At 50.9% G+C, this 24,259-nt stretch overlaps 5 protein-coding genes across 9 annotated transcripts in view; 3 read left to right on the top strand and 2 right to left on the bottom strand.

Annotated features, from left to right (window-relative positions):
• The window catches only part of ptpro (protein tyrosine phosphatase receptor type O), a 13,798-nt gene extending 6,130 nt beyond the window's left edge, over positions 1–7,668 (bottom strand). Inside the window, exons 1-14 of the mRNA XM_058067420.1 lie at positions 7,277–7,668; positions 4,415–4,676; positions 4,185–4,340; positions 3,974–4,126; positions 3,456–3,911; positions 3,232–3,393; positions 2,963–3,159; positions 2,780–2,900; positions 2,526–2,719; positions 2,353–2,464; positions 2,111–2,274; positions 957–1,077; positions 595–728; positions 391–529 (exon numbers count right to left, since the gene is read on the bottom strand). Of these exons, the coding sequence (XP_057923403.1) occupies positions 391–529; positions 595–728; positions 957–1,077; positions 2,111–2,274; positions 2,353–2,464; positions 2,526–2,719; positions 2,780–2,900; positions 2,963–3,159; positions 3,232–3,393; positions 3,456–3,911; positions 3,974–4,126; positions 4,185–4,340; positions 4,415–4,676; positions 7,277–7,330 (2,425 nt within the window). The 5' untranslated portion in view covers positions 7,331–7,668. The remainder of the gene's footprint in view (positions 1–390; positions 530–594; positions 729–956; positions 1,078–2,110; positions 2,275–2,352; positions 2,465–2,525; positions 2,720–2,779; positions 2,901–2,962; positions 3,160–3,231; positions 3,394–3,455; positions 3,912–3,973; positions 4,127–4,184; positions 4,341–4,414; positions 4,677–7,276) is intronic.
• LOC131125696 (tetraspanin-8-like) lies at positions 7,581–11,570 on the top strand. Its single transcript, XM_058067494.1, has 8 exons — positions 7,581–7,920; positions 9,199–9,261; positions 9,340–9,459; positions 9,539–9,613; positions 9,673–9,768; positions 9,834–9,944; positions 10,015–10,098; positions 11,084–11,570. Exons 1-8 carry the CDS (start codon positions 7,864–7,866, stop codon positions 11,150–11,152), a joined length of 675 nt encoding a protein of 224 aa, XP_057923477.1. The 5' UTR covers positions 7,581–7,863; the 3' UTR covers positions 11,153–11,570.
• A 232-nt stretch (positions 11,571–11,802) lies between these two features.
• Positions 11,803–14,329, top strand: cradd (CASP2 and RIPK1 domain containing adaptor with death domain). The gene is made up of 2 exons (XM_058067496.1): positions 11,803–12,278; positions 12,752–14,329. The coding sequence occupies exons 1-2, from the start codon at positions 11,936–11,938 to the stop codon at positions 13,045–13,047; spliced, it is 639 nt and encodes a 212-aa protein (XP_057923479.1). The 5' UTR covers positions 11,803–11,935; the 3' UTR covers positions 13,048–14,329.
• LOC131125671 (myelin regulatory factor-like protein) lies at positions 13,065–22,485 on the bottom strand. Of its 5 annotated transcripts, XM_058067427.1 has the most exons (23): positions 19,397–22,477; positions 19,269–19,329; positions 19,094–19,187; positions 18,968–19,023; positions 17,919–18,123; positions 17,679–17,861; positions 17,425–17,620; positions 17,281–17,357; positions 17,102–17,212; positions 16,038–16,140; positions 15,727–15,927; positions 15,557–15,665; positions 15,385–15,494; positions 15,182–15,327; positions 14,974–15,120; positions 14,844–14,912; positions 14,733–14,776; positions 13,979–14,167; positions 13,828–13,912; positions 13,684–13,758; positions 13,486–13,600; positions 13,298–13,369; positions 13,065–13,222 (listed from the first exon to the last, which is right to left on the bottom strand). In XM_058067427.1, exons 2-23 carry the CDS (start codon positions 19,318–19,320, stop codon positions 13,127–13,129), a joined length of 2,535 nt encoding a protein of 844 aa, XP_057923410.1. In that variant the 5' UTR covers positions 19,321–19,329; positions 19,397–22,477; the 3' UTR covers positions 13,065–13,126. The 5 variants fall into 5 exon arrangements, with proteins under 5 accessions (XP_057923410.1, XP_057923408.1, XP_057923409.1 ...); XM_058067425.1 differs by having other exon boundaries at positions 13,298–13,600; positions 19,397–22,482; XM_058067426.1 differs by having other exon boundaries at positions 13,828–14,167; positions 19,397–22,481.
• On the top strand, positions 21,669–24,129 carry rab21 (RAB21, member RAS oncogene family). The gene is made up of 7 exons (XM_058067495.1): positions 21,669–22,271; positions 22,504–22,563; positions 22,935–23,042; positions 23,100–23,163; positions 23,243–23,297; positions 23,362–23,450; positions 23,900–24,129. The coding sequence occupies exons 1-7, from the start codon at positions 22,134–22,136 to the stop codon at positions 24,037–24,039; spliced, it is 654 nt and encodes a 217-aa protein (XP_057923478.1). The 5' UTR covers positions 21,669–22,133; the 3' UTR covers positions 24,040–24,129.
• Positions 24,130–24,259: the final 130 nt, after the last annotated feature.

Raw genomic sequence — 24,259 nt, forward strand, 5'->3', positions numbered from 1 at the left:
TTGTAAAACAGAATTCCTACCGACTGACATGGAGCATTTCCACGGATTCAGTCATGTGGGATGAGATCGTGAGCTTGGTGAACTTGCTTAGTGCCCCATACACCAGACTACACCGTACCGGTCAAAGGTTTAGAGACACCTGCTCATTCAGTAACATGAGAAGGTGTCTCCAAACTTTTGTAGATGTGGAATACGCCATGTTTTGCAATGGGAATTGCTACTGGAACAAGGAACAAGGAGCTTTAGACTGACAACAATGCTGACCTGGAATTAGACCGGGAGATCGGTGAAATTGCGTAACAGTAACTTGCTTGTCATGTGACTAATACTCAGGTGTGACACCACCAGCCCAAGTTTGGAGACACTTGGTGGTCGTCTTTGTCCACCTACCCGTGGTGGTGATGGTGATGTGGGCGGGCTTGCTGGGGGTGCTGTAGCTGAAGCTGGTGACGCTGCAGTTGTAGCTGGACGACGGCGTCAAGCCAGAAAGGGTCACCACGTGAGAGCTGGAGACCTGAGGCTCTCCAGCCTGAAGGAGAGCGGAGAAGATGATGAAGATGTTCCTCGAGCGGCCGGCGGACTCCCGGGGCTCACCTTGACTTGTTCGCCGGCTCGGTCGGCTCTACAGACCACCTGGTAGTGGTCCACCACGCCGTCCTCGCTCCACAGCAGCGTCACCGTCGAGTGCGTGGCGTTGACCGCGTACACAGACCTGGGGGGCGCCGGTTCTGCCGCAAACATGCCAACAGAAGTCAGAACCCCGAATGACCGTGTCCACGAGGTTCAAGGCTCAAAACAGGAAGTGGAAAATATTTAGTTTCATGTTCACTTTCTGGCAGCACAAATGTACTTCTTCTTTTTCTGCATCTTTCTCTTCTTTCTCCCACAGCCAATCACATCAGGCCGTGGCCATGGTGTCATGGTGTCATGGTGTGTGTGTGCGTGTGCGTCCTGACCCAGTTTGATGATGTTGGGGAAGGACGTGTTCCTGCTGCGCTCCGTGCACGCCGACACCGTCAGGTTATAGATGTCTCCTGGTGGCAGAGGGAGGCTGGCCCGCATGGCGGTTCGTGTCACCTGGCATGATACAGACAGGTTCTTTATTTATTATAATTATTATTATTATTCAGTTTTTGCTTTTAATGTCGCCTCCTCTAATATCAGCACATAAAGCCTAAACTACCCAAGTCATTCATACGCTACTCACAGTCAGCCCTCCTTTATGGTGGTGAATTTCTGGCAAATTGAATATTTTTATATGTTGGAGCATAGAAAACATCTTCACCATCTTCTAAATACATCATTATTAGAGCCCTGTAGACGTGATATAACACCCCTATAGTCACCTGTACACTCTCATTACCCAATATAGTAGACATCATAAGACAGACTAGGCATAGAAAACCTAACACCTTCTAAATATTAGGAGTGCTTTTTAACATTATTAGAGCCCTCCACACATGTAATAACACCCCTATAGTCACCATGACACTCCTATTACCCAATATAGTAGACATAGTAAGAGGAAATAAGACATCTTAGGCTGAGTAAACCTGTTTAGGACATTCTAAATAAGCTTTTTAACATCACTAGAGCCCTCTAGACATGATATAACACCCCTATAGTCACCTTGACACTCCCATTGCCCAATATAGTAGACATAGTAAGAGGAAATAAGACATCTTATGCAGAGAAAACATGTTTACCACCTTCTTTTGCATGGTTAGAGCCCTATAGGCATGATATAACACCCCTATAGTCACCTTTACACTCCTATTACCCAATATAGTAGGCATAGTAAGAGGAAATAAGACATCTTAGGCTGAGTAAACCTGTTTAGGACCTTCTAAATAAGCTTTTTAACATCACTAGAGCCCTCTAGACATATTATAACACCCCTATATACACTCCCATTGCCCAATATCGTAGGCATAGTAAGAGGAAATAAGACATTTTATGCAGAGAAAACATGTTTACCACCTTCTTTTGCATGGTTAGAGCCCTATAGGCATGATATAACACCCCTATAGTCACCTTTGCACCTTCTAAATAGTTTTTTTCAACTTTATGAGAGTGAAAATGCTGTAAGTATTCCATATTGAGCACTCACGTCAACAGAGTAGCTCCTCTCCGGCCCCTTCTTGCCGACCGCCACCACCTGCCAGTGGGTGATGCGGGAGTGGGACAGGTCGACAAAGAGTTCGCCGTACGTCCAGCGCACGTACAAGACGCCGTGGGAGTAATCCACCGAGGAGATGTGCGGCGCTTCCGGGGCTGCGGACAGACAGCAAACCATGTCGCTTTGTGGGGGGTGGGGGGGGGGCGGGCGAACACAAGGAGACACCGGCGTACCTGTCACGAAGCTGACGGTGGCGCCGTCGCAGCAGCTGAGGGGCGGGTCTCCCCAGGTCACCATGGTGACACGGAAGTTGTAATACCAAGCCGGCAGCAGATCCGTCACCCTCTGCGTGAGAGAAGACGCTTGAAGATGACGCCATCGACTCCACGTACGGGGTCGTTCGTACCACCGAGGCGATGACGGAGGCGGTGGCGGCGATCTCGTAGTAGGTGGTCCACTCGGAGGCCAGGGTGACGGGGTTGAAGAAGAAGGTCTGGAGGACGTACTTGCGAAAGGCCACGTGGTACGGACGCTGCCAGCTCAGGATGACCGCCGTGGGGCTCAGCGGGTACACGGCCAGCTCTCGAACGCCGGTGGGCTCTGACGGAAACGGCAGCGGTTACTGACGTGGCGACGGGCGAGGGCCTGACATCTAATCACCTATATCGATGATGACGGGCTCGGAAGGGGGGCTGAGGAGGGGGCCGTTGGCGTGGTAGACCACCACTCTGTACTGAGCCCCCGGCGTCAGGTTGGTGACGATGTTGCTGGTGGAGTTCTCCTGCCAAGGCAGCACGCTAAGCTCGCTCACAGCCACGGTTAGACAGGAAGTGCGGCGTTTACCTCGCTGCAGTAGGTGGTCTCCATCCTCTGGTTGAGACTGGGCTTCAGGCACGTGGTGGACGCCACCGACACCACGCTGCCGTTGTGGCTCTCGGAGGACGGCGCCCAGGACACGGCAGCCGTGCTGGAGTCCAACAGGCGGACGTTGACGGCCCGCGGACGCTGGCGCAGCTCCCCCAGGAGTACCCCGTCTGGGCCTTGGGGACGAAGGTCCAGCATCAAATGACGGCTTCGAGCTTTGGACAAAGAAAATGGCGGCGGTGGCGTACTGAGGTAAAAGGCAAAGCCGGCGTCGGCGGCGCTTTCTCTGGCCTCGCAGTCTCCCGACGTGCTGAGCGACGCCACTCTGACGCCGTACGTTCCCGACTCGGTCAGCTCGCTGAAGAAGTCGTGGGTGCTTTCGTCCACGGTGGCCGTTTGCGTGGAGTCGCCTGCGGACGAGACGTGACTCACAATCGCTGTTGTGCGTGAGGAGCAGCGCTGACCCGCCTACCGTCTCTGCGGACGTAGATGTTGAAGCCGTCGTAGCTGGTGGGCGCTCGGGGGGGTTGCCAGCGCACCTCCAGCAGGATGGGGGGCAGCTTTGTGGGCAGGACCAAAGGCTCAGCGGGGAGACCCATCGCTGATCCCGCATCGTTGGAGTCCTCGTACTCGTGTACTTCGGCGTTGACGAACCCATCCTCCCTGTCAACCGGGGACCGGGCGGTGTCCAGCCAGTAGTTCTGAACGCCCTCCGTGGGGGCGGCGGTGCTCAAGTCGTGTGAAGGCTCCTCAGTGGGGGCGAGCAGCTGCTCCTCAGAGGGCTTCTCCTTGCCCTCGTTCTCGTCCATCAGACGGACGTCCCGGATCTGTCGGGCGGCTCGCTGCGTCACGTCCGTCGCCTGGCCCGCCGCCACGCGCCGCCTCAAGTCCACGACCTTCCACGATACGTTGAGGGGGGGGTACGGCACTGGAGAGAAAAGGAAGTTAGCTGCAGGCCGTGGCGTCTCGGCCCTGTCGCCCTACCCGTACCCGTCCTGTGGTGCAGAGGCGTGTGCGTGATGTCGCTCTGTGCCCTCATCACCGTCTGATAGGTGCTGGCCTCCGAGATCAGCTGGAAGGTGATGTTGCGGTAACACACGCCCGGCAACCAGTGCTTGAACACCGTCTTCCCCTTGTAGAAATCTGAAGGAGATGGAGAACCGTTGGCTGGCGTCTTCCCGATGGACGTACGGACATTCACCTTTGTAGAGCATGGAGCGCCGCTCGTTCCCTTCGCTGTAGCTAATGTTGACCCTGCTGAAGATGTTCCCCGCCGGAGTGTCCATGTCAAACACCACGCCCGTCTCTGGAGAGTCCCGGTAGTCCGATATGTCCACGCTGCTCACCGGGAGCGGCTCTGGGGAGGGCAGGTGACGGTTCAGGTCAAAAGGAAGCGGTCTTACTGGGCATTCTTACTTGGGACTGGCTTACTGGTCAGGACGGACACGCTTGCGACGGGACGGGACCATAGCGCTCCCCGTCTGAGCAGCAGAGCCACGTTGTAGCACAGGCCGTGGAAGGAGGTGTTGAAGAGCAGCGGCTCGCCCGGGCCCGCCAACTGCAGCACGTTGGACCCAGGCTCTCCAGAGACCCGCACGCCGTACGCCGTCACGTTGTCCTGAAGGTCGGAACTCTCCAGCGTGGCCGCAATCACACCTTCGTCACTCAGGCTCACCAGGAAGGCGGGAATCACCTGAAACGCAAACGGTGCTGAATCTCACTCGCGACTTCGGTAAGTGTGCCGTCCACACTGTGTACTTAGGTCCTGAGAGTGTGAATGTGTGAGTATGCAAGGGTGGAACTGCACAAATGTGCACTTGCGCACTCAAAAGACTGATGTTAAATACACACTTAGCGTAAGTAGTGTAAGTATGCCGATACACCCTTATGCACTACGTGAGGCTACGTGTAAGTACGTATATCAGTGAGCACTTATGCATACAAAAGACCACTTGTAAGTATGCAAGTGTGCATTTATGCACTCAAAAGAATAAGTAAGTACGCAAGTGTGACAACATGTCAATATACAAATGTGCACTCAAACATGGAGATATGTAGTGTGCACTTATTCATGAGAATACATAATTAGTACATAATTTGTGTAAGTATGCAAGACTACACCCAAGTGCTCGAGTCTATATAGAAACAATAGACTTAAGTATGCAAGTGTGCACCTGTGCACCCAGAGGGCTAAGTGCGAGTAGGTGAGTGTGCACCCAAAAGGCTAAGTGCGAGTAGACGAGTGTGCACCCAGAGGGCTAAGTGCGAGTAGACGAGTGTGCACCCAGAGGGCTAAGCGTAAGTAGGTGAGTGTGCACCCAGAGGGCTAAGTGCGAGTAGACGAGTGTGCACCCAGAGGGCTAAGTGCGAGTAGACGAGTGTGCACCCAGAGGGCTAAGTGCGAGTAGACGAGTGTGCACCCAGAGGGCTAAGCGTAAGTAGGCGAGTGCACCAACGAAGACCCAGACGGAGGAGTGATGAGCAGCACATTCTCCCCAAGGCTGATCAGCATGTGTTGTGGGTGCGGCGGTGAACAGGTCCTGGGCACAGCGGGGGTCCAGCTGATGCTATCGCGGGTTCCTTTTATTAAAGGCGACACCTTCCGCCTCAAGCTCCGACAGGAAATGATAGCGGTGGTCGCCATGACGACACCTCCAAGACGGAGAGTCATCAGATACAGCGGATGTTCACACGTTCACAACCCTGTGCACCCGCTTATTTTTGGTCTTTTTTTCCGGAAAAATATGCTGGTAAATATGCAGATTTCCCACTTTATTTAGCGTCCTTAAAGGCGCCATAGCTGCTGTCAGCACTCGAGCTTCCCTGGGGGCTGATTAGTCGCAATCACATGACACGCTGCTCAATTTCTTCTTTGTTTAGTGTCTTCAGCTCGCCCGTCACATGACGTGACCTAGATCTCCCGTCCCGCCTCTTCCTGTCACATGCTTGCTGGTCTTCCAAGCGGGTCAGTCCCATCAAAACAGGATAAAAAACTGAAAAATCCTGCAAGGGTCAGAGGTTTAAGCCGGCACACATTCACGAGACAAAACACGGACGCCGATGCCTCGGAGCCGGGGGCAGGGAGGGCTGTGCCTGTGTTGCCATGGTAACACAGATGAAAGGAGATGCTCATTATGTGTGTCAGATGTCGCCATGGACACCGAGAGCACAGCCACAGAATGCTAATGCTAGCCTCCCCACTCCAACTTTCTTAACGAGTCGGCCCCGCAAGACCTTAGCGCCTTAATGAGCTCACGTGGTGGAATTAACGTCATTCTCTCAACCAGGGCGGCCTGACACAGACGCCATTATTATTCATACCATTCCAGCTCATGTCACATGACCAAAAATGTCTACAATGGCGGCAACGGGCTTAGCGTTAGCTGCTCATGCTAACACTGTACTGCTAACATTACAACGCTAACGTGCTGATGCTATGATTGCTAACATTGGGATGCCAACAACATAATGCTAACATTGCAATGCTAAAAATATAATGCTAGGATTGAAATGCTAACACGGTGATGCCAACATTGCAATGCTAAAAATATAATGCTAGGATTGAAATGCTAACCCGGTGATGCCAATGCTAAAAATAGAATGCTTGGATTGAAATGCTAACACGGTGATGTTAACATTGCAATGCTAACACAGTGATGCTAACATTGTGATGCTAAGAGTATAACGCTAACATTATCATGCTAAAAGTGAAGGCCTAACACTGTAATGCCATCAATATAATGCTAATGTTGTGATGCTAAGCATGTAATGTCGACACCGAAATGCTAACACTGTGATGCCAACATTGTGACGTGACTATTGAAATGCTAACATTGCAATGCTAAACATATAATACATTGGAATGCTGAGATTAGAACGCTAAAGTTGTGATGCCATCATTGTTTCTGCGACATTGCAATGCTATGCTAACAATGTAATGCTGAGATTGGAATGCTAACGTTGCAATGCTAACATTGTCATGGTAACATCATAATGCTGACGTCGTAATGCTAACATGCAATGCTGAGATTGGAATGCTAAAGTTGTGATGCTAACATTCTCATGCTCCAGCTAGCAGATGCTAACTGCCGATCAAGAGAGTAGAAAGGTAATAAGCGATGTTGTTATTAAAACCAACAACATTTTCTTCACTGCCTGACAACATGGAGGTGCACCTGTGCGCGTGCCCGCGCACGCCTCCGGGCGCGCGTCGCGACCGGCGACGTTGACGCACGACTGAGCTAAACACGCGCAACCTTGTGTTCGCATCTTCACCGCGTGACGTCATCTTACCTGGGCCGAACCGAGCAGCTGGGCCGCGAGGAGCAGCAGGCCAGACACCGACATGATTGAGATGTTCACCAGAACCTCTGCAGACAATGGCGCCCCTCTCTCTCTCTCTCTCTCTCTCTCTCTCTCCCTCTCTCTCGCTCTCTCTCTTTGTCTCCTCTTAGCCCCGCATCTTCATCAACCTCATCGTCACTCGCCTCACGAGCACGCGCACCTCACGCGGTGTGGTTCCGAGCTTCCGGGCCGGGCTCGGCCGTCCATGGCTCGGGCCCGCGGACGAGCAGGAGGTCGGTGTCGGCGAGAGGGAGACGAAGGAGATGATGATGATGGTGGTGATGATGATGATGATGATGCTGCGCCGCGTCACCCCGCCCCTCTCGTGTCTGGTGGAGAGGATGAGGACAGGAAGTGCGTGATGGTGATGCTGCCCCCCCTGCTGGCGCTTGGTATAAACCGCACGAGGACGAGAAGGAGGAGGAGGCAAGCTCGGGCGGGGCTACGGGAGCCAGGGGGCGTGGCCTGTTCAAACTGGTCGAGCAGGCTGCTGTGAAGACCAAGGCAACACCTTGACAAAGGCAGAGGAACCAGCCATGGCGGTCAACAAATGCATCAAATACCTTCTCTTCTTCTTCAACCTTCTCTTCTGGGTGAGTTTAGTGACTTGTTAACACTTTGAAAGGCCCACTTGGTGTTTTGGTGTGTTTGTGTTTATGTTGTTGTGTTGTGTTGCTAGCTCCTCATCTTTACTCGATATGCTCTACGGCTATTAGCATAGCTTAGACACCTCATGGTCTGCTATTCACACACACACACACACACACACACACACACACACACACACACACACCTGCTTGGTTTCAGGGTGTGACCACCGCACCTGTATGCCCCCCCCCCCCACCCCCCACTCTGGTCAGTTGGTGAGCACTTCCTCATTTTTCTAGTGACTGATCTTCCACGCGTGATGACCAGCGTGAGGAGGATTGAGTTCCACGATGCGGTAACAAACATGTCCGCACACGTTGCTGGCTGGCTCGACGTCTACATCAAATTATGCAAACAGTCTGCTTGAACGCCGTGTGTGGCGTCTGTTAGCGCTGCTAGCTTCCCTTCAAAGCACCACTCACGGGAACTCCCCTCTATGAACTCACGGGTACTCGACCGGTTTCACTGACTCGCTTGACCTGAACCCATTCATGGGTATTTGACCAAGATTCCTGTTTACTGACTCACGGGTACTCGACCGGTTTCACTGACTCACGGGTACTCGACCGGTTTCACTGACTCACTGGTACTTGACGAGTTTCACTGACTCACGGGTACTCGACCAGCTTCACTGACTCACGGGTACTCGACCAGTTTCACTGACTCGCTTGACTTGAACCCATTCATGGGTATTTGACTAAGATTCCGGTATACTGACTCACGGGTACTCGACCGGTTTCACTGACTCACCGGTACTTGACAAGTTTCACTGACTCACGGGTACTCACCAGTTTCACTGACTCACAGGTACTCACCAGTTTCACTGACTCACGGGTACTCACCTGTTTGACTCACTCAGCTTCACTGACTCACGGGTACTCGACCAGCTTCATTGACTCACGGGTAGTCGACCAGCTTCACTGACTCACGGGTACTTTGTGCGCTTTGTGAGGAGTGAATGGAAAACCCGATTGAGTGGAGTGAGTCATAAGAAGTGGAGTGAGTCATAAGAAGTGGAGTGAGTCATAAGAAGTGGAGCGTGTGTCTCCATGGAAACACGTCCCAATGAAATGGAGCTGATTAGCCGCGGCTGATTGGCTGCTGAATAATTGAAGGTGAGCTCGCCCGCCGGCAGGACGGCGAGATGAAAGCGTTCCCGAGCCAAGCAAGCGGTCAGTCTGGTTTGTCGAGCGCCGCCTGAGTCTTCTTGTTGTCGCTTGCAGCTGAGCGGTTGCATCATCCTGGGCGTGTCCATCTACCTGAAAGTCAGCAAGAACGGCAATGTGGTGAGAGGCGCCGCCATCTTTGTCCGGCCGCTCCACTTCCGGGCGGCGCTCTGACGTCTCCTCCTTCCTCACGAGCAGATCACAGACGAGTCTCTTCCCGGCGTGGACCTGCTGATCGCCGTGGGCGTCATCATCATGGTGCTGGGCTTCCTGGGATGCTGCGGCGCCATCAAGGAGAACCGCTGCCTGCTCATCCTGGTCAGGACAATCCCAACAGCTTGACGTGACGCGAGCGCCACAACTTCCTGTCCTGTCCTGTCCCCCTTCTGTCTTCTAGTTCTTCGCCAGCCTCCTCCTCATCTTCATCCTCCTGCTGGCGGCGGGCATCCTGGGCGCCGTGGGCGAGAGCAAGGTAAAAAGGCCAGGGGGGCGGGCTGATTGGTGGACGCAAGCTGAGGTGCTGTGTTGCAGGTGAAGGACTGGGTGAAGGAGCGTCTGCAGAAGTTCCTGCCGCTCTCCAGCCAGCCGGAGAACGTGAGGATGGACCTGGAGAAGCTGCAGGAGGAGGTAAGCGGTCCACTTCCTGTTTGGCACACGCACACGCACGAAAACCGCCATCTTTCCTCTGCCAGCTCAAATGTTGCGGCCTCGTGAACGGAGCGTCCGACTGGGACGTCGTTCCCGCCTCGTGTCGCTGCGCAACCCCGGGGCCCGACTGCGACGCCAGCGGCGTGTACAGCACGGTGAGACACATGCGCACGTCTGTCGCCATGACGACCAGCACCTGAACGCCGATGCAATGTCGCCCCGCAGTCGTGCTCCAGCCAGATTGTCCGCCTGCTGGAGAAGAACATGGAGGTGGTGATCGGGATCGCCTTCGCCATCGCCATCCTGCTGGTCAGAACGCACACTTAGCACACTTAGCACACTTAGCACACTTAGCACACTTAGCACACTTAGCACACTTTGCACACACACTTTGATCTCCTTACGATCAAATATTAGTGTTTTATTATTCAACTTGGAAAATCAAACATGATTTCTTATTTGGTTAGATTAACAACACAAACACGATATAATAAGTGTATTTTGTTATTATAATTTCATGTTATTAAAATGGATGCAATATCGTATCATTTTAATAAGCACTAAATTAAATGGATAAGATTTTAATTTTAAAAAGCAAAATTAAAATAGTAAAAATGCATTATTATTTTTAGGAGTGTTAAATATTCTGTTTTTAAAAATATGAAGTTATTAAATCATTGAGAAAATAACAGTTATCCTAATAATTTAGTCATAGAAAATACTGTTATTTGATGAATTGTGTCAGTGGTGAGATGATTATTATTTAAATCTCTTATTTCATAAATAAGACATCTTGTCTTATATATGATGATGTGTTATGTCATAAGACATTTTGTCTTATATATGATGATGTGTTATGTCATAAGACATTTTGTCTTATATATGATGATGGGTTATGTCATAAATAAGACATTTTGTCTTATATATGATGTGTTATGTCGTAAATAAGACATTTTGTCTTATATATGATGATGGGTTATGTCGTAAATAAGACATTTTGTCTTATATATGATGATGGGTTATGTCATAAATAAGACATTTTGTCTTATATATGATGTGTTATGTCGTAAATAAGACATTTTGTCTTATATATGATGATGGGTTATGTCGTAAATAAGACATTTTGTCTTATATATGATGATGGGTTATGTCGTAAATAAGACATTTTGTCTTATATATGATGATGGGTTATGTCATAAATAAGACATTTTGTCTTATATATGATGGTGTTATGTCATAAATAAGACATTTGGAGGGAAAGAATGTCAAAAGAATAAAAGCCACGTGCTTGCAGATTGCTGGCATGGTGTTCTCCATGATCCTCTACTGTCAGATCGGCAAGGAGAACGCCTCCACGGCTTGACCACGCCCCCTCCCCGAGCCACCCATCTGACCTCCATCCTCCGCTTTTACTCTGAAAGAATGCTTCATTTACTCTTTCCTGTATTGTTGCAATGTACAGAGTCCCACAAATGAAACCTACGTCAATATTTGACAATATCAAAACTGGTATTCCTTTTAAGTTGCTGTATTCTGAATGCTGTTGCCTTCGTTGATCAGAAACAACATGAATATTGTTTGTGTGATGATTACAAGAATGAAATTCCGACTCAGGGTTCTATTCTCAAGCTATTTCCTCTTGTTTTCAAGTGCCTCACTTCCTGTGCGCCGCCGTATTGGAGCCGTCACGTGACTTTCTTTTGCTACACATGATGATGATTATGATGATGATCTCTAATGATAATGATGATAATAATGACAATAAAAACGTAAACATACAACACCTTCCTAAAACATCCAATGAAGCTACATTCTCATGTTCGGACCAGGAAGTGTCATTGGTTCCGCCTCCTAGTTTCTGCTACGACACAATAACATTGAGTAGCGCTGGCTGCTCCGTTTCACGCGGTATATGAATGCTAATCTCCCTCACCAAAGGTTTATTTGTGTCATATACGTACATACACAACATTAAAAACTATAACACGTTACTAAATCATCCAGTGAAGCTAACACGCTAATATTCGGACCAGGAAGTGCCATTAGTTCCGCCCCCTAGTTTCCGCTACGACACAATAACATTGCGCAGCGGTGGCTGTGTTCCGTTTCACACGGAAAGACCTGCTGAAGAACCGGAGCCTGGTACATGGATCCGCATCACAAAGACCTGCTGAGGAAACACAGGCTAGTCCTGTGCGAGGAGCTGCTTGTCAGCGACACCATCATTCCGTTCTTGTACCAGGAGGACATTTTAACGGGGGCACAGATAGAAGAAGTCCAGTCTCAAAGCACAGACCGGAAGAGAAGTCTCAAGCTGCTGGACATTTTGCCGAACCGCGGCCCGCGAGCTTTCCACTGCTTCCTACAAGCTCTGGACTTCGAATTCAGCTGGCTCCGAGACCGGCTGCTCCAGGACCTGCGAGTCCGAACTGAAAGTGGAGCCGGGAGGACAAGTCAGGACGAGACATCGCCGCCCGATGGACCCGAAGGTACGACATTCCTGTACTGGCTTATAGACCTCGTTTAATGTAGCAATAGGACATGGGGACGTGTACCGTGCAGTTCTCCAAAAGGCAGCTGTGGTCCCCAGTAGTTTTTTTTTACGACTAAACCAACGTGGCGCCATGTTGAAAGGAAACACGTCAAGCACTAGGACCGAGCGGAAAAGGGACGTTTCTCGGTAGACCGCCCACGAGCTCATCGATTGGCTCAGCTGATTATTTGCTCTCGTGTGGTTGGCCGTCCCCGCTGTCACTCTAAATCACCGGTGTCTGCAACTTATACTGTTTTATACTGTTTTGTAATTGAAGTGTGTAATAAAATATATATTTAATTAAAAAATGAAGATGTTTGTTCTTGCCTGCGATTGGCTGGCGAGCGGTCATCAGTAAACAGTGGCTGTTTCCACCGGTTTCAGCGGACGGCCATTTTATTTGAGTGGTGTGATATTTTCCGCCCTCAGACGTCCGGCGTCTTCCCCCTTCGCTCGGAGAGAAAGTTCCTTCGGACCGTGAGCTGTCCCGGCTGGCGTCTCTTCTGGGCGGCGAGTGGGAGGCGGTGCTGATGGACCTGGGCGTGTCGGCCGCCGCCTTGTTTCGCTGCCGGGCGGACCACGCCCTCAGCTGTCGCGACGCCGCGCTGGCCGCCCTGCTGCTATGGCGACGGGCCCAGGGCAAGGGCGCCACCCTGAGCAGACTGGAGCAGAGCCTGCAGGTGGCCGGCGTCCACCCGTCCGTCCTGAGAGACGTCCTGCCGTGACCCGGAACGCCGCCCCCCACGAGACGACACCAACGCTGGATGTAGTCTTTTAATACGAACACATCAGCCATGACATCTTTTACACGCCGGCGGGGCAGCGTCGGTGGAAGTAGAAGTGGTAGTCGGTGAAGAGCGCCCCCCCGAGGCGGTGGTCCGTACTGCAGTCGGCTTGACCCTGCAGGCCAGACGAGACCCTGGTCACGTGACGTCACGGTCAGGGAATAAGGAGGACAGGAAACGTGCGTCTTACGGCCACCGTGGAGCGAAAGTGATAGGAGCCGTGATGAAGAGGAGCGACGTGCAGCGGCCATTGATGCTCCCCCTGCTCGCACGCACGTGCACACGCACGCACACACACACACACACATTGATTGGGCAGTGATAACAACAGCAGCCACCAGAGGGAGCCATGGTTCTGGTTCTGGTTCTGGTTCCGACCTGAGTGTTGGACGGGTATCTGCCGCCGGCGCCGGCGTGGTTTCTGTCGTGCACGCCGGTGCACGCGGACGACTCCTGGAAGGCGCACAGGTGGACGACCAGCAGCTGCGTGGAACTGTCCAAAGCAGACGAGGTCAGGTCAAGGTCAGGTCAAGGTCAGGTCGCCGCCAAGGCGTGGAAGCTAAGCTAGCTGCTCACTTCATGAGGAGCGTCACTCGCATGTTGGTGGGCACAAACGGGCTGATGGGGACCTGGAACACGAACCTGTCGGGTCTGAAGGGGGACGAGCCTCAAGGGTGGAGGCGGACAACGTGCTTTTTTTGGGGGGGGGGTCACACTTACCCGCACTCGTCTCTCACGCAGTAGCGCCTGTCAATCACCTGCTGGTTCTCTTTGATCATGAAAGACGTCATGCTGGTGTTGGTCCCTGGTGCACACGGTGAGGGCGTCCTGGTGAGGTGGCGTTCCTGGTCAACCATTTTAAAGCACTTACAGTCTTTGGCGCTGAGAAACTTCTGGAAAAAGTCGTCGGCCGCGTCCGATTGGCTGGAGCTGAGGTTGGCGTCACAGCGCCCCCCCGGTGGCGAGGGGCAGCAGTACACCGTGTTGCAGTAGAGCAGGTCGCAGAAGTGCACGTCGGGGGGCCACGACGCGGGGGTGCCGGTGGGGGCGGTGGGTGGAGCTTATTAACAGGCAGAGTAAAGAATTTTTAATAAGTCAGAACAATTGTATTTTTCATTCATTAAACTATTTAAGTGTTTTATTTTGAAATAGTTGAAATGTTTTTATTTTCTACACAAGAGGAAATGAAAAACGTTTTCACATTTTTGTCATTTTTTATGAAAAATATTTTTTTAATTTGTTAAATTTTAATAAAAGAAAAAAAATTGGAATTGTATTTTTATTTCTTTGATCAAATATTTATTTTTACATTTTTGTTCATTAAATCTAATTAATATTTTTATTTTTAAATTCTGTTTTTCAAATTAAAAAGTATTTTCTATTTTATTTTTTGAATAAAAAAATGAAACTAATATATAAATGTAATTTTCCAAATATTTTTTTACATTTAAAGGATTTTTTTAACATTTAAAATAATCGTAATTAGTTTTTTATTACACGTAATGTTTACATTTTTCAAGTAGTATTTTTTCAGTTGAATAAAAGTCATTCCAAAGTTAGATTTAATTACGATGTATTAATAATTTAAAAAAAGAAAAAAAGTTTGATTCCATGAGCTGTTGTACCTGAGCTGGTGGGCGTGGTCTGCACAGGAAGTAGGCTGCTGTTACTGTAAACAAACAACATGTCACTACCACTCAGGCCCCGCCCACCACACACACACACAATGCAGCCACCTGTTGCCGGCAGACATGTTGCTGTGCTGTGATTGGCTGAGCAGGTAGAGGGCGCCCACGGTGACGAGGCTACACACACAGGAGGTTACAGTTGGGACGATGGCAAACAGGAAGTGATGTCATAGCTCACCAGACGGCCACAGCGATGCCCAGCGTGCAGATGCACGCCTGGAAGGTTCTGTGCGGGGCACAATGGCCGCCACGTGCACCCGGCGCTTTTGTGGGCGTGTCCAAAGCGTGCGAGGTGGACGCGACGCTTCCCTGCCCGGACGCGGTGCTGACAGGAAGCATCACAGCTTTTATTCTGAAGGAGGCGGAGGAGGAGGAGGAGGAGCTACCTGGTGGAGCGCAGGCTTCCCGTCAGGCTCTTGAGCTTGGCGAGGCGTCGCTTCCACACCTCCAACTCGGTGACGCGGCTCTCCAGGCTGTCGGCCATTTTGGAAAGCTGCTGCACGGCGCCCACGTTCTCCATGAAGATCTGCTCCTGCGGGAGGAAGAGGATGAGCGGCGGTGCCGGCGAGAGGGCGGGGTCGGCACGTACCTTGTCCACCACCAGGAAGTTGGCGATCTTCTGGCCGTCGCCGCACGTCACCTCCCCCACCTCCTTGACGGCGTCCGGCAGGAGCTCCTTCAGCTCCTGAGCGAGGAGACCTGAAAGAGCGGACGTCACCCCGTCCTCCGACTCGGCGTGCACGCGGGGGGGCGGGCCTCACCTGTCTGGTGGGTGTGGTCTATCCCCATGCTGGCGGCGAACTGAGGCTTGTAGTCGAACTCCACCAGTCTCATCTGCGTGATGGTCCTCAGCTGCTTCTGCGGGTCCACCTGCCGAGCACACGTTCTCTGGGGTCAGCTGACCTCGCCACCCGCTGGCTTCCCGTCCCACCTCCTGGATGTTCTCCTTGGCCCGCCGGTCCGACGGCCGCATGAGGCTGCCCGTCACCGTAGCGTTGCCGCAGACGACCAGCGCCTCCTCTGGGGCGTCCGTGTTGATGCCCACGCGGCCGTGACAGACCACGCCGTCCTGCGCCGCCCCGCGTTGCCACAAGGCGTCGCCGTCGGTCTCAAACTGACCTGGGTTGGATGCCTGCGTGCGCGTGTGTGAGTTGGACCCCAGTGGCACGTGGTGCACGTGGTGCACGTGGTGCACGTGGTGCACGTGGTGCACGTGGTGCACGTGGCGGCGTGGGCGCTTACCCTAACGATGAGTTTCTCTGATGCCAGGGCGGCCATGAGGAAGGGCTTCTCCTCGTCCTCCTCTCTGATGGCGGCGTACAAGCCGACCACCAGCTGAAAATACCTGCGTGCCCGCAGTTAGCACGCACACGCAGTTAGCACGCACACGCAGTTAGCACGCACACGCAGTTAGCACGCACACGATTATTGTACGCAGTTGGGAGATGCACACATACACGGTTAGCACACATACACGGTTAGCACACATAGTTAGCACACATACACGGTTAGCACACATGTACAGTTAGCACACATACACGGTTAGCACACACGTACAGTTAGCAGACATGCACGGTTAGCATATACGTAAGGTTAGCACATAACAGTTAGCACACATACACGGTTAGCACACATACACGGTTAGCACACATACACGGTTAACACAAACATACATGGTTAGCACACATACACGGTTAGCACACAGGTACGGTTAGCACCCCTACACGGTTAGCACACATACAGTTAGCACACATACACGGTTAGCACACATACACGGTTAGCACACATACACGGTTAGCACACAGGTACGGTTAGCACACATACACGGTTAGCACCCCTACACGGTTGGCACACGTACACGGTTAGCACACAGGTACGGTTAGCACACAGGTACGGTTAGCACACAGGTACGGTTAGCACACGTACACGGTTAGCACACAGGTACGGTTAGCACACGGGTACGGTTAGCACACAGGTACGGTTAGCCCACAGGTACGGTTAGCCCACAGGTACGGTTAGCCCACCGGTACGGTTAGCCCACGGGTACGGTTAGCACACATACAGTTAGCACACAGGTACGGTTAGCCCACCGGTACGGTTAGCCCACGGGTACGGTTAGCACACATACAGTTAGCACACAGGTACGGTTAGCACACAGGTACGGTTAGCACACAGGTACGGTTAGCACACATACAGTTAGCACACAGGTAGGGTTAGCACACATACAGTTAGCCCACAGGTACGGTTAGCACACATACAGTTAGCACACAGGTACGGTTAGCCCACCTGAGAGCATCAACACTCACCGCTGGTCTGGGTTGGGTCTTCCCTTCTTCCTCATGTTGTTGGCGGTGGTCTCGCTGAAGTGGAGGCGGCCCAGCGTCACCTTGCTGATCCCCACGCCGCTCAGCACCACCCTGCGGGAATCAAACCTCGGTCACGGCGCGGTCCCCCGGCCCGCCGTGGCCCACGCCGCCTCACCCACCTGACGGGCTGCAGAGGTTTCCTGCTGCGGTCGGCCTGAGACTGCTCGATGGTCACGTGACGCTCGGGAGCTTCCAGCTGCAAGGAAGAGGCGTTAGCCATTAGCGCTAACGTTAGCATCGGGTCATGTGAGGCCCCCGCGCACCTTGACCCCGAACACTCGGATGAGGAAGTGGTCCACCTGCTCCACGCCACGGGGCGTGGGCACGTAGCGAGGCTCTGTAGCCACGCCCACGTGAACTGTGACCTGGAAGTGGTTCTTCTTCTGGCAGATGAAAGCGTCGTCGGCCGGCGAGTAGTGGAAGCCCTTGTCCGTGTCCACCAGGAAGGCGGGGGCACACCTGCGGGCGAGTCCGTGTCAGCCGGGCGCGCGGCCGCAACTGCTAAATGGCGACTCACAGCGTCTGGAAGCTGGCGTCCATGGTGGCGTTCCACTCGCCTGGGCGGAAGTTCTCCCACGTCAGCGAGCCGCTCGGACCGTGTCCTCGGGAAGCCGCGTCCCCATCGCCGCACGTCGTGTCCGGTCCTGGGGACGAGTCCTGCGAGCCGCTTCGTCGTCGCCGCCTTTTATTGCCGGGCGAACTGAACGGGAAAACTTCTTACACCACTTCCTGTTGCCGCCAATCAAAGCAGACTCACCTGGTCCGCAGTGAGGAGGCGGAGCCTAGCACACACGAGGCTGGGGGCGGGGCAGAAGCCCCCCAGGTGATATTGCAGGCGAGCGTTTGCGGTGAAAGAAGATGATGTTGATGCGGGTGCAGCAAGGGTCCGCCTGAGTGCTGCGGGGGCGGGGCCACGGCGGGATTCTGGCTGAGCGAGGGATCAGTCGCGAGGTAGGCGGGGTCTGCAGAGAGGGTGGAGTTAGCAAGTTGCCTTGGTGCCACAGGCCGCTTTGCTCCGCCAGTCATGTCACACATGCTAATGCTACGGTTAGCATTAGCATACAGGTTGGGTTTTAGCGAGCTAGCAGCTGACCTGGTCAAACATGCTAACATTAAGGTTAGCATTAGCATTAAAAGACAGATTGCGTTTCATCGAGCTTGCGGCTGACCTGGTCAAACGTGCTAACACTAAAGTTAGCATTAGCATACAGGTTGGGTTTTAGCAAGCTAGCAGCTGACCTGGTCAAAACGTGCTAACACTAAAGTTAGCATTAGCATACAGGTTGTGTTTTAGCGAGCTAGCAGCTGACCTGGTCAAACGTGCTAACACTAAGGTTAGCATTAGCATACAGGTTGTGTTTTAGCAAGCTAGCAGCTGACCTGGTCAAACATGCTAACACTAAAGTTAGCATTAAAAGACCGAATGTGTTTTAGCGAGCTAGCGGCTGACCTGGTCAAACATGCTAACACTAAAGTTAGCATTACAATACAGGTTGTGTTTTAGCGAGCTAGCAGCTGACCTGGTCAAACATGCTAACACTAAAGTTAGCATTAGCATACAGGTTGTGTTTTAGCAAGCTAGCGGCTGACCTGGTCAAACGTGCTAACATTAAGGTTAGCATTAGCATTAAAAGACAAATTGTGTTTTAACAAGCTAGCGGCTGACCTGGTCAAACGTGCTAACACTAAAGTTAGCATTAGCATACAGGTTGTGTTTTAGCAAGCTAGCAGCTGACCTGGTCAAACGTGCTAACGCTAAGGTTAGCATTAGCAGACAGGTTGTGCTGGAGCGAGCTAGCGGCTGACCTGGGATCTGCTCGGGAGAGCAGGCCTGCGAGTCGGGAGGAGAGTCAGGAAGTACGCTAGAAGATGGAAGAAGACGAAGACACGTCAGAGGCTGGTCGGCCCTGTGAGGTCGCCGGGTTTGCTCACAAAGCGTTGGGGTCCGAGTCGCCGCTCAGGTAGCGCTCCAGGATGCTGGTATCCACGGCAACAGAACTTTCCAGAACATGACTCACATCCCAACCTGCGTAGGACCACATGACCTTCATCAGGACAACCACGCCCCCTGTCGGGACCTTCTCAAACACAGCGGGACCGTTCTCACCGCCGAAGAACTCCTGCAGCGCCTCCTTCTCGCCGTGCACCTGAGCCTCCATGATGGCCTGCTGAGGAGGAGCACCCATCATCTGGCTGAACGCCACCGGCCCGGCTAACACACCTCCTCTCACTCACCCGCCTAGCGCTCCAAGATGGCCGCGCCTGCTTGGGGCGGCTGGCTGTCCCGGGGGGGATTCTTCCTCCTGACCGACCTCAGGTGCTATCCATGTGGGTCTCTGGACCGCCGCATGTGGATCCTGGCTCCTTCTTCTGCTTCCGATCAGTCGGTGGTGGACGCAACGACAAGGTTCTCCTGCTGTGTGTGTCTGTGTGTGTGTGCGTGTGTGTGTGTGTGTGTGTGTGTCCTTTGTGTCAAGTGGACTTTGAGCCTGGAACAGGAAGTGGCTGTCTTACACACCTCCCTCTCCCTCTCTCTACGTGTGACATCACCCTCCATGTCAACAACCTTTCAAAAGGTCAAAGGTCCTAGCAATCAACCATACGCAGTATCATGGTGATACACGTAGTATATGATGTATCATGTACACGTACTGTATGATACACAGTTAGGAATCTTCTAGATGTTGGAGACGAGTAGATGCTCTATGCCTTTCTTTACTTCTGTTTATGTACTTTATTAGCATATTTAAGTACACTACCACCATCTTTAGGTATTATATTAGCATATTTAAGTACACTACCACCATGTTTATGTACTATATTAGCATATTTAAGTATACTACGACCATGGTTATGTACTATATTAGCATATTTAAGTACACTACCACCATGTTTATGTACTATATTAGCATATTTAAGTACACTACTACATGTTTACGTACTATATTAGCATATTTAAGTACACTACCACCATCTTTAGGTATTATATTAGCATATTTAAGTACACTACCACCATGTTTATGTACTATATTAGCATATTTAAGTACACTACTACATGTTTATGTACTATATTAGCATATTTAAGTACACTACCACCATCTTTAGGTATTATATTAGCATATTTAAGTACACTACCACCATCTTTAGGTATTATATTAGCATATTTAAGTACACTACCACCATGTTTATGTACTATATTAGCATATTTAAGTACACTACCACCATCTTTAGGTATTATATTAGCATATTTAAGTACACTACCACCATCTTTAGGTATTATATTAGCATATTTAAGTACACTACCACCATGTTTATGTACTATATTAGCATATTTAAGTACACTACCACCATCTTTAGGTATTATATTAGCATATTTAAGTACACTACCACCATGTTTATGTACTATATTAGCATATTTAAAAACACTCTTACCATGTTTGGGTACTATATTAGCATATTTAAGTATACTACCACCATGTTTATGTACTATATTAGCATATTTAAGTATACTACGACCATGTTTATGTACTATATTAGCATATTTAAGTATACTATTACATGTTTATGTACTATATTAGCATATTTAAGTATACTACGGCCATGTTTATGTACTATATTAGCATATTTAAGTATACTACGACCATGTTTATGTATATATTAGCATATTTAAAAACACTCTTACCATGTTTATGTACTATATTAGCATATTTAAGTATACTACTACATGTTTATGTACTATATTAGCATATTTAAGTACACTCTTACCATGTTTATGTACTATATTAGCATATTTAAGTACACTACGACCATGTTTATGTACTATATTAGCATATTTAACTATACTACGACCATGTTTATGTACTATATTAGCATATTTAAGCATACTACTATATGTTTATGTACTATATTAGCATATTCAAGTATACGACTACATGTTTAGGTACTATATTAGCATATTTAAGTACACTACTACATGTTTACGTACTATATTAGCATATTCAAGTATACTATGGCCATGTTTATGTACTATATTAGCATATTTAAGAATACTATTAGCAGGTATTATATTAACATCTTTCTGCTCAATATTAGCATATTTATGTATAACATTACCACATGTATGTACTATCTGAACTTGTTCATGCTCAATATTACTCCGTTTCTGTTTATAATAAATACTATATGAACTTGTTTATGGCCAATAATAGCCGGTGTATGAACAGAATAAGCATGTATAGTATAATGCCAACATACGCGTGTCCAATATGACATATGGGTATGCGGGTTAGCACGCTGATGGCCACCAGCCCCATGATCATGTCTGGGGAATGTTTGAACAAACGAGCATCAATGGCGGCGACGTCACGGTGAAAAGCGTCACGTTGTGTGTCACGAGGTGGGAATTGTTCATTGTTCACAAGTGTGACAGCTTTCAGATGTTTTTGTTGACAAATTATGAGGAAGGCCAGACCCCTGTCATGTGACACGGCACAGATCGTACACAGAGAAGGCGTCGCGCTCTGCTGCTTTTTTACCACACCGTCCGTCTGTAGTGGTTGGCTTGTTGCACGACAGCGTCGGGACATCAAACCTTACCAGATCGCCTACATTAACCTATCGATAACTCTACGTGTTCTTTACACCGACGGTAACCCGCATACGACCGGGCAAATCGTGTCGTCTCTGCGCATGGTCACGCGTGGTGCATCTTTCCGAATAGACGGTGTTTGGGGCTAACCGGCTAACAGCAGCTAGCTCAAAGCGACGCCATTAGTTGGGCGAAAATCAGCACGTCAGACCGACGACAATATCAACCGACTTTAAATGAACGTCCCTCATGTCTTGAGTTCGTGTTCCACCTCGGTTGTCGACGGCTTTTCCTTCGTTTATCGGCCGAGAGCGGGCGTGCCGATGTGAGGAGCTGGGCGTTAGCATCGGCAGCTAGCTTGTTGTGACACAGCGACTGGCCGCCATGGCGGCAGCGGGCAGCGGCGGCAGAAACTTCTCGTTCAAGGTGGTCCTGCTGGGGGAAGGCTGCGTGGGCAAGACGTCCTTGGTGCTGCGCTACTGCGAGAACAAATTCAACGACAAACACATTACTACTCTACAGGTACGGCTTAGCATGTGGGGGCGGGGCGGGAAGGCAGGCTTCGCAGGGCCGTGACGCACGGAACCGGACCCGGGCTTCGGTCCACCGGTGTGTCCGCTGTGTGATGGTCGGTAGCCGCCCTCACGGGGGGGTCGTAGTCGTGAGAACAAGTGCCCCCTCCCTCCACTGGAGTGTTGTTGTTGACTTGGTGTTCCTGCTAATATTGCATCATATTTCTATTGATGTGTTGCAGGCGTCCTTCCTGAACAAGAAGCTCAACATCACAGGGAAGAGGGTCAATCTGGCCATCTGGGTGAGACGTGTTACATTTCACATTTCAAGTACATGTACAACAAGTACTTCAAAAACAACAGTCAGTCATTTTTCAAGAATAAAGCCAAAATATGAAGAGGTTTTCATTCATAAGTAAGTTCAATTGTTGCAGTTGTGATGTCGTAAGGAACGTACATATTTTGGAAAGGAAGTGGCGTGCCTGAAGGTGATATTGTGCAAGCAGCATCCAGTTAGATCAGGGAAAAATGCTGCCTATTCCCATTCCCATCACGTGGATTATTTGCCATTTTGGCACTACGATTGGCCAGGTCTTAGAATATATATACACGGCGGGTCACATGACTGTCCTAGCTGGGAGGCGGTGCCTCAACTGTACGCTTGCCTGTCCAGGACACGGCGGGTCAGGAGCGCTTCCACGCGCTGGGTCCAATCTACTACCGGGACTCCAATGGAGCGGTGCTGGTCTACGACGTCACAGACGACGACTCTTTCCAGAAGGTAACCTGCTTCCTGTTTGGGCCAAAGGCGACGTCTAACCACACGCTGTCCTTGCAGGTGAAGAGCTGGGTGAAAGAACTGAGGAAGATGTTGGGCAACGACATTTGTCTATGTATAGTAGGTAAGTTGGGGTTGTCATGGAGACGGTATATAGAAGAAGAAGAAGAAGAAGCCACAGTCAGTGCTGTTCTGTCACGCAGGTAACAAAATCGATCTGGACAAAGATAGGAACGTGTCCACGGAGGAGGCGGAGAGGTGAGTGATGACATCACGGCCGCCGGCGTGAGCGCGTTTGTGAACGTGGGTGTGCTCGTTGCAGCTACGCGGCCTCGGTGGGGGCCAAGCACTACCAGACCTCGGCCAAGCTCAACAAAGGCATCGAGGAGCTCTTCTTGGACCTGTGTAAACGTAAGAAACACTGCTGGCACGTTCTAGTACGGGTCTCCCTGTTTATGTCGCTGCCGGGGCGGTTCCTCACCGCTCCATGGATGACATCACAGTGGTCCTGCCGCCCGTACCCGAGGGGGGCTTTTAAAAATCTACCTCCACCACCAAACATCTCGCCGCCATTCTTCCTCTACCGCTACCTCTACCATGTCCACCACTCCGGACTCACCGCTGTCTGCCATTGGCTGGAAAGCACTGGTCTTAGAAGACCCAGAGCTGTACCTAGGGGGTCTAGGATGAACCCTGCCGAGGTCTGCATATCTAACACATGACCCCCGTGGACAGGAACACCCCACTCGGTCTCCACCGTCCTACACGCGGCAGACACAGGCCTTGAAACGGAGTAGCTGCGCGGGTCTAGACACGCCACTGCCACTTATGTTTCTGACGGGTCATGTGACTTCACACAGGCATGATGGAGGCGGCTCAGGCTGACGAGAGGTCAAAGGGCAACGGAGGCAGCCAGGCAGCGACGAGTCGGCGAGGCGTACAGATTGTTGACGATGAGCCACAGGCCACGCCCACTGGAGGATGCTGCTCATCTGGCTGACACGCGTCGTCTCACGGGGAATATTTAATGAGTTGAATCGTTATCGCGCCCTTCAAAGTAAAAGTAGTAATGGTCAGCGTCATGACATCACTTCCTGTATGGTGTTTGACATCTGACGGCTTCCTCGCCCTCTGCTGTGTTTTCAACCTCTCCATTTAAAAAGCAACGCTTCTCATCAGCCACTGGAGGCCATCTTGTCTCGCTTTTCACGTTTCCGGCA

Source organism: Doryrhamphus excisus, chromosome 3 (genome assembly GCF_030265055.1).
Source record: "Doryrhamphus excisus isolate RoL2022-K1 chromosome 3, RoL_Dexc_1.0, whole genome shotgun sequence".
Taxonomy (NCBI): domain Eukaryota; kingdom Metazoa; phylum Chordata; class Actinopteri; order Syngnathiformes; family Syngnathidae; genus Doryrhamphus; species Doryrhamphus excisus.